This window comes from Chiloscyllium plagiosum, chromosome 3 (assembly GCF_004010195.1).
Source record: "Chiloscyllium plagiosum isolate BGI_BamShark_2017 chromosome 3, ASM401019v2, whole genome shotgun sequence".
NCBI lineage: Eukaryota > Metazoa > Chordata > Chondrichthyes > Orectolobiformes > Hemiscylliidae > Chiloscyllium > Chiloscyllium plagiosum.
This window is the reverse complement of record NC_057712.1, coordinates 51,371,684-51,380,965: the sequence shown is the minus strand read 5'-3', so window position 1 is coordinate 51,380,965 and position 9,282 is coordinate 51,371,684. Positions and strand designations below refer to the sequence as shown.

Genomic DNA, 9,282 nt, shown 5'->3' with positions numbered 1-9,282 from the left:
TGGGGGAAGAACGCCTCATCTTCCGCCTAGGAACCCTCCAACCACAAGGGATGAACTCGGATTTCACCAGTTTCCTCATTTCCCCTCCCCCCCCCTTGTCTCAGTCAAATCCATCGAACTCAGCACCGCCTTCCTAACCTGCAATCTTCGTCCTGACCTCTCCGCCCCCACCCCAGTCTGACCTATCACCCTCACCTTGACCTCTTTCTACCCATAAAATTTCCAACGCTCCTCCCCCAAGTACCTCCTCCCTACCTTTTATCTTAGCCTGCTGGACACACATCCCTGGATGCTGCCTGACCTGCTGCGCTGTTCCAGCAACACATTTTCAGCTCTGGTTCCTTCAGAAGCACATCAACAATAATAAAGCTATATGGCAGACCCTCAATATTTCACTATACAAAAAAATGAGAAAGGTAATTTTGCCAGAAGCCAATAAAAAGAGTTTAGTTCATGCCAAGTTACAATGAAAATTATGTAATAGATTTTTGTGGTATTGATTTACATTGCTGTATGGGTCATTAACATTTTAATACAAACAGTTTATACAATACTGCAAACCTGCGGTGCAGCCAATATTTAGACTGATCACAGAGCTGCTTAAAATTTACTGCTCAAGCTACTAAAAAACATATTTCAAAAAGTAATCAATTTGTAAGTGCCTTTAATCTTATAAAGATTTAAATTGTATTTAGCATTTGAACTTAATTTTCATTAGAAGTTCCAGATCATCTTAAAAATGTTTAATTGGTTCTGGTACTGAAATGGCATTTCTTTTTTAAAACCTGTCTCAAGAGAAAGAAGTTGGAATAAAATGGCATTGAGAAAATGTACGATGTTTTAATTGGATAATGAAGTTTCCTAGAATAAGATTGACAAATTAATAGCCAAGAGTCATGCCTCAATTGGCTTGAATAGACAAGCAGATGGCTGGAAAACACAAAGCCAGGCAGCCTCAGTATATGGAGAAGTTGACAATTCAGGTGGGTGTGGGGGGAGCTGCAGACAAAAATGGGTGGCGAGTGCAGGGTGGTGAAGTGAGGATAGGTAAAGACAGGTAGAGGGTATAACCTGGTTGGTCAACGGGAGGAATGAATCCAGTTGGTGCCAGGGAACAGTGGAAGGGATAGGGAGGGGCTGGGAAGGGAGGTTATTTGAAATTGAAGAATCAATGTTGAGTCCTCTGGGATGTAGGCCTGCCCAGGGGGAAGATGAGATGCTGTTCCTCCAATTTGCGGTGTGGTTCATTGTGGCAATGGAATGGTCATGCCTGAAAGGGAGTGGTTAGGGGATTTGAAATGGGCGGTGACTGGGAGGTCCGGTCAGCTCCTGCTGGCCCAGCTGTGATGTTTGGTGAACTGTTCCCCAAGACAACCACATTGGGAACACCTGATGCAGTAAACTCGGTTGGAAGAGAGGCAGGTGAACCTCTGTCACCTGGAAGGACTGTTTTGGGCTCTGAATAGAGGTGAAGGGATTGGTGTACCAGCAGGTTTTGCATCTTTCCCAGTTGCAGGGGAAGGTATGTGGGGGGGTCCAAGGGGAGTGGTGGTGCAAACCAAGGACTGTCAAAGGGGACGGTCCTTGCGGAAGGCAGAGAGGGGTAGGGAGGAGAAGATGTTCTTGGTGATGGGGTCTAGTTGGAGTTGGCAGAAGCGTTTAAGAATGATGCGTTGGATGTGGAAGCTGCTTGGATGGTAGGTGAGGACAAGGGGGACTCTGTCTTTATTGCATGGGTGGTGTTTAGAGCAGTGGAACGGGGAATGGAGGTGGTGTGGCAGAGGCTTGTCTGGATGACAGAGGGAGGAAAAGCACCTTGTTCAAAACTTGTTTGTGGGCGGCACGGTGGCACAGTGGTTAGCACTGCTGCCTCGCAGCGCCAGAGACTCGGGTTCAATTCCCGACTCAGGCGACTGACTGTGTGGAGTTTGCACGTTCTCCCCGTGTCTGCGTGGGTTTCCTCCGGGTGCTCCGGTTTCCTCCCACAGTCCAAAAGATGTGCAGGGTCAGGTGAATTGGCCATACTAAATTGCCCGTAGTGTTAGATAAGGGGTAGATGTAGGGGTATGGGTGGGTTTCGCTTCGGCGGGTCGGTGTGGACTTGTTGGGCCGAAGGGCCTGTTTCCACACTGTAATCTAATCTAATCTAATCTAATCTAATCTAAAACAGGTGGACATCTGGGATGCTTGCAAGTGGAACATCTCTTCGACTGAGCAGGCGTTTCGAAGGTGGAGGAATTGGGAGAATGGGATGGAGTTCTTGCAGGTTATCGGCGAGAGGTAGTGTAGTTCAGGTAATTATAGGAGTCTGTAGGTGTGTAGTAAATGTCTGTCTGGAAACTGTCGCCACAGAAGAAAATGGTGAGGTCAAGCAAAGGGAAGGAGGTGCCTGAGATGGACCAAGTGAATTTGAGGGTGGAGTGGAAGCTGTGGGCAAAATCAATGAACTGCTCCAGTTCATCCTGGGTGCAGGACGCTGGACCAATGCAATCATCGACATAACGGCGGAAAAGGTGGGGCACAGTGCCTGCCTAGGTACTGAAAAGGGACTGTTCAATATAGCTAAAGAGGCAGGTTGTAGCTGGGGCACATCTGAATGCTTATGACCACCCCTTGAATTGGAGGAAATAGGAAAGGTTATTGAGGGTGAGGACGGGTTCGGTGAGGCAGAGGAGGGTAATCGGTGGAAGGGAACTGGATGGGTCTGTGGAGAGGAAGAAGCGGAGGGCCTGCAGACCATCTTTGTGGTATGGATGTGTAGAAGGAGTGCATGTTCATATTGAAGATAAAGCGCTGGGGGCTGGGGAATGCAACTTGCTGAAGAGATGGAGGGTGTGGTTGGTATTGCAGATGTAGCTGGGAAGTGCCTGAAGAGGGACAGGATGGAGTTGAGGTAGGAAGAGAGGAGTTTGGTGGGACAGAAGCATGCCGAGACGATGAGTTGGCCGGATAGTTGGGCTTGTGGATGTTGGGGAGCGGGTAGAGCCGGGCAGTACGGGGCTGGTGGACTATGAGTTTGGAGGCAGTGGAGGGGAGATCAGCGGAGGCAATGAGGGCACGGACAGTGCTGGTGATTTTGGCTTGATGGACTGTGGGCAAGGGGTGTTGGAGAGATGGCGTTTGGCCTCTGCAACAGAGGTCCATTCTCCAGACTATTACTGCTCTGCCTTTGTCAGCAGGTTTGATGGCAAACTGGGGAGTTGTTGCGGAGCGAGTGGACTGCAGCATGTTGGAGGTTGAGGGGGGGTGGAAAAATTGAGGCAGCCAATGTCATGTCGGCAGTCTGCAATGAAGAGATCTAGGACAGGTACAAGGTCATCAGGTGTTGACCAAGTGGAGGAGGAAGGTTGGAGGCAGGAGAAGGGGTTGTCAGAGGGAGGTTGAGTTTTGTAAAAGGAGGAGGCATGGAAGCAGAAGCAGAGGAACAGCAGCTTCACATCGTGGCTGATCTGGAATTCGTTGAGATGGGAACGGAAGATTAGGAATGCGAACCCTGAGCACAGACCGTTCGGCTTCAGAGTTCGGGTGGTGTGGTGGGGGGAGAGTGGGTGTGGGTGTGAGAGAGAAAGAAGATTAGGAGGGAGTTGGGCTGAGGGTCTGGGAAGGAGTGCGAGGGAGTAAGATGAAGAGGGAGAGGTGGAGGGGTAAGGTGCATTTTGGAAGTGGATGGGTGAGGAAGGAGAGCTGGCGTGCTGGTTGGCTACAGTTCGGCAGTACGACTCAGGGGTTACCCTTGAAAATGTAGTCAGAGTCAGAGTCAGATGTACAGCATGGAAACAGACCCTTCGGTCCAACCCGTCCATGCCAACCAGATATCCCAACCCAATCTTGTCCCACCTGCCAGCACCCGGCCCATATCCCTCCAAACCCTTCCTATGCATATACCCACCTAAATGCCTTTTAAATGTTGCAATTGTACCAGCCTCCACCACATCCTCTGGCAGCTCATTCCATACACGCACCACCCTCTGCGTTAAAAAGTTTTCCCTTAGGTCTCTTTTATATCTTTCCCCGCTCACCCTAAACCTATGCCCTCTAGTTCTGGACTCCCCAACCCCAGGGAAAAGACTTTGCCTATTCATCCTATCCATGCCCCTCAATTTTGTAAACCTTTATAAGGTCACCCCTCAGCCTCTGACGCTCCAGGGTAAACAGCCCCAGCCTGTTCAGCCTCCTCCTATAACTCAAATCCCTCAACCCAGGCAACATCCTTGTAAATCTTTTCTGAACCCTTTCAAGTTTCACAACATCTTTCCGATAGGAAGTAGACCAGAAATGCACGCAATATTGCTTGCAAGTGGCTTGAAAACAGTCACTGCATGAAATACCCCATATGTACACGGCAGTCAATATATCTCAAAGTGTAATAGGAAGAGAATGAAAACAATACTTCAATAACATGGATATGGCCAAAGTGGTGCAGTCACTCAATGCTATTAAATCTAGGTCCCTGGTGTTCTAAGACAGCAGTGCTAACTACTGAGCCACCATGCCACGCAGAGTTTATTTTACTTATACAAGTACAATTAAAGCTACCCAGATTCTATTAAAATTCAAGAAACCCTGTCTGATTAGTGTTAATAAAAGAGATACACAAACATTCAAACAATTAATTGGCAAGTATATCCTCCTTTTCAAATCCCAGTTGTGATCAGCAAGGATTGGGAAAAGACAAGAGTCAATCAACCTCATTCCACCCAATTGTGACACTCTCCATTAATAAGCACTGTCACACATCCCTATTTAAAGAGGTAAGACCAGCTGGACTAGTGAACCTTCCAAAACATTTAGCTTTCCGAAAACATATGCTCTTTTCTACTGAAAGCAATGCAGCAGCCTGGCTAAGACTCAAGGTTCAGCATGGAAAACAGTGACTGACATCTCTGCGAATCAAGAGTTTAAAGTGACATGAAGCTTCAGGGAATCTAGTTCAACACTGCAACACTGCAACACTTGGGGGGGGGGGGGGGGGTGCTAGGTAATTTATCAGGAGATCTGAGCCAAGATCACATCTGCCTCTTTTGTTAAACACAAAGGAATGATTGCATGATTCCAAGAAAAGCAGAAAATTTAACATTTTTCATCAAAGCAAACCAAAAACAACTATTGTTTGACTTTGTACAGCTTTTTCCACTTGCTTACAAACTGGAAGTACGCTACAAAGCCTCACTGACTATAATGCATTGAGCACGTGTAAGAAACCAAAGCTACTTTATTTGGTCTATTTGCTAATTAGGACAAAAATAATTAACATTTCACTTCACCAGCCTAAATCTTAAAATTAAGGATTATTCTATGTAATCATCTGCAGTTGTAAAAACTATATTCCACATAAATCAGAAAATAGATATGTGCGACTCTAAACGGAGAGCTTTGTCAAAGTCTCAAATGGGTCTGCATAATTCTGAGAGATGTCTCATAAGATGCAAAACTATATTTGGACACAATAAAGAACTGAAAATGTGTTGCTGGAAAAGCGCAGCAGGTCAGGCAGCATCCAGGGAACAGGAGAATTGACGTTTTTCCTGAAGAAGGGCTTATGCCCGAAACGTCGATTCTCCTGTTCCCTGGATGCTGCCTGACCTGCTGCGCTTTTCCAGCAACACATTTTCAGCTCTGATCTCCAGCATCTGCAGACCTCACTTTCTCCACAATAAAGAACTGACTAGACAGTAATCAGGAGTGCAAATATGGCTGATTCTTCACTCCATTCTGGAGCATGGATTATAATTGTAGCTCCTCTATCACCAGCCAGCAGAGATTGCTGATTTGGCATCACACAGAAACCTTACCACTCAGACCTGAAAAGGTTCAGCTTCAGGATTATTTTTCATCAAAAGAAAATGCAACTTGCTTTTCATTAAATCCATTCATTTTGCATACTACAAACACCATTTGCTTTCTTGCAGTTCTGATGATGGTCATGTCTCATCTCAAACTGCATGCTTAATTTTGAAATAGAAAGCTAAATTCATATTACTGTTCGACCAGGTGAAAGGTTTTAACCATATTATTCAGTAGCATAATTGTGACTAACTGAAGGGCCCAGGTTCAAGTCCTAATTGATGGTGTGAAACAGTGTTTCTAACTAGCGTGCTACCCAGAGACACACAAATTGACCTTCTAGCAAAAATAATACTTACTAGAGCTTCAGAAACAGTGCATCCCTTCTCTGTGCAAAGGTCTTCTCCAGTTAGGTTGAGGATGCTTGGAGGCAAACCCACGGCATGGGGAGGAGACTGAGGGGGAAAAAAAAAAAAAGAGGTTCTCAAGTCAGTAATACTTAATGAGTGACCAATAGTTGCAATTGCTTCAGGTCGGTTACACAGGCAAAAGTCTTTCATTATTCAGAAATGAGTGTAATTTCTTAACACTTTTACATTGCGCCAGTCCCTGTCATCCATATTTATCCATTTGAAGCATAATTCTTTGTGTCATTATTAATCTGTGACAACGTCAACCAACTGTGAAAAATGACTTGCTCTTTTAACTCCAGTTCTTTCAGAGTCCTCCTGTTGAAATGGCTAGTTCTTCAATACACTCCCACCCCATTGTTAAGAAGGTTACAATTCCCACAACACATCAAGTATCTTGCAACTTAGGTAAATCTATAAGATAATACTGCTGCATGCTCATTCAGCACCCATTCAAAATAAAGACATTCAGCTGGTCATATAGCTATAATCAGAAGTCACATGACAAGGTTATAATACAACAGGTTTATTTGAAATCGCAAGGTTGGGGGAGGGGGGAAGCTGGGCTCTATGTTGCAGAGGCTGGGCATCAGCTTTTGGACACGTTCTCTTATCGCTCCCACTTACAACCCCACCACTGAGCATCAGGTTATTGTGTCTATGATTGTCACCAACCTGGGGATCACCCCATGGCAACCTCCCCTCTCAGTTTCCAATCCCATACAGCCCACTTCTAACTTATTCCCAAAATCCACAAACAGAACTCCCCAGGTCCATTGTTTCTACCTGTTTCAGCCCCAATAGGACTTAGTTCTTCCTACCCTGACTGTATTTTCCTCCCCCTGTCCAGTCTCTCCCCACTTATATCCGTAATTCTTCTGATGCTTTATGCGAATTTCAAAATTTCTATTTGGCGGGCAGCAATGGCTGTCTTTTCACCATGGATGCGCAATCCTTTTACATGTCCATCCCCCAATCAAGATGATCTTAAGGCTCTCCATATTTTCCTGAAGAGTTCCTGGGCTGTCCCCAACCATCGCCACTCTCCTCTGTCTGGCCAAACTCAGCATCATTTTGAACTTCTCTTTTACCTCCTCTCAGAAATTCCATCTTTTCACTCAACCAAGGATTCCCTGCAGTGTGGTCAACAGGGCCCTCAGTAATGTTTGGCCCACCACCCATACTTCTGCCCTCTTTCCTTCCCTTCCAGAGTAATAATAGCATCCCTCTGGTCCTCACTTACCACCACACCTGCCTCTGCATCCAAAACTTTGTAAGTTGCCATTTCCGTTAGCTCCAATAGCATGCCATGATCAGACACACATTTCACCAGTCAGCATACTGCAGGAATGGTTCACTCCAGGACACATTCATACACACTACCTCAGACTCCCACAGTACTTTCCCACAAAATCGTAGTCAGTTTAATACCTGCCTTTTTACCTCCTAACCATCCAAGGATCCTCAGATGTACCTTCCAGTTGAAGTAGTGATTACTTGTACTTAAGTCAATTTAGTCTACAGTATTTACTGTTCACAATGTGCTCTCCTTCACAGTTTTGAGACAAAAATGCTTTGCAGAACACCTACACTCTTCAGAGAAATGACCCCAAACTTCCAGTTGCCTGTCACTTCAAGACACCATGTTTCCTGACCAACATTTCTTTTGCAAGTCTACTGCAGTGTTCCAGTGATCATCAGTGCAAGTTCAAAGAACATCTCATTTTCCACTTTGGGACACGGCAACTTCTTGGACTCAAACTGAGTTCAACAACTTTACAGCTTGATTCAATCCTTCCATATTTTTTACGCACCGAACACCCAGTTATGACATGGATTGTTTTCAGAAGTCACCCATTCCCATAGACCCTAGGCTCGTTATCATATTATATGGGTTACATTCAGCACAGCAAATCCACTTTCTCACTCTTAGCTCTTATTATCTCATTCAATTTATCTTCTGTCCTGGTCTGCTATCCATAATCTCTTTGTTCACCAATCTCTTTCATATTGTGCCCTTTCACTGGTCTCCATCCCTACCTATCTACTCATCTTCCAACCCTCTCCACCGACCCCTACCCCACCCACTTCAACTTCAGTTTAGACACTAAGTTTTCCCTCACCAATAATAGTTCTGAAGAGTCACTGGACTCAAAACGTTAATTCTGCTTTCTTCACACAGGTAATGCTGGATATGCTGAGTTTCTCTAGCAATTTGTTATGTTTCAGCTCCTAGTAGACGTGCCAATACTCCAAACCAATCTTAGTGTCACAAATTCAACTCTGACACCTTTTATATCCTATATCAATTTGATCCTAGCTACTCATACTCAACAGAACCTCTTTCTAAGTCCTAATTATATCATGGACCATGTTAACATGATCTGTCACCGCCAACTCCAAGTTCCTCTCCAATCCCTAGATGCACTGGGGATGTAATACAGTTTTTAAGATTCATGACATTGGCTGCAGAGACCAGTATCAAACCCTTTAAAGTTGCTATGTCTAACTGCAACTATTGAGTCCTCCCACTTGAATAGCTTTTGTTGAATTTATTCCTGGGATGAAGGCATCGCTGGATAGGCCAGTATTTACTCCCATTCCTAAGGACAATTAAGACTGTAGATCTGGAGTCACATGTAAGCCAGACCAGGTAAGGATGATATTTTCCTTCTCTAAAGGACACAATATGCCATGACATGATGATCAGTCCGCTTATTCTCCTTGCATTCTATGTTCTTGTTCACCCAAGCAGCATGAATTTCAAACCTGTCAGACAACTGCAAGCGCTGACGCTCTTCCATTGCTACTTTCTGGATCTTTGAGGAGAAAGTGAGGTCTGCAGATGCTGGAGATCAGAGCTGGAAATGTGTTGCTGGAAAAGCGCAGCAGGTCAGGCAGCATCCAGGGAACAGGAGAATCGACGTTTCGGGCATAAGCCCTTCTTCAGGAATGGGGAAAGTTTGTCCAGCAGGCTAAGATAAAAGGTAGGGAGGAGGGACTTGGGGGAGGGGCGTCGGAAATGTGATAGGTGGAGAGAGGTCAAGGTGAGGGTGATAGGTCAGACTGGAGTGGGGGCGGAGAGGTC

General features: G+C 45.4%; 1 protein-coding gene across 4 annotated transcripts in view; it reads right to left on the bottom strand.

The window, feature by feature from the left end:
• The window catches only part of smap1 (small ArfGAP 1), a 248,777-nt gene that overhangs the window by 96,921 nt on the left and 142,574 nt on the right, over nucleotides 1-9,282 (bottom strand). For all 4 annotated transcript variants that reach the window (XM_043681802.1, XM_043681807.1, XM_043681823.1 and 1 more), the window contains one exon: nucleotides 6,144-6,239. In XM_043681802.1, the coding sequence (XP_043537737.1) occupies nucleotides 6,144-6,239 (96 nt within the window). The remainder of the gene's footprint in view (nucleotides 1-6,143; nucleotides 6,240-9,282) is intronic.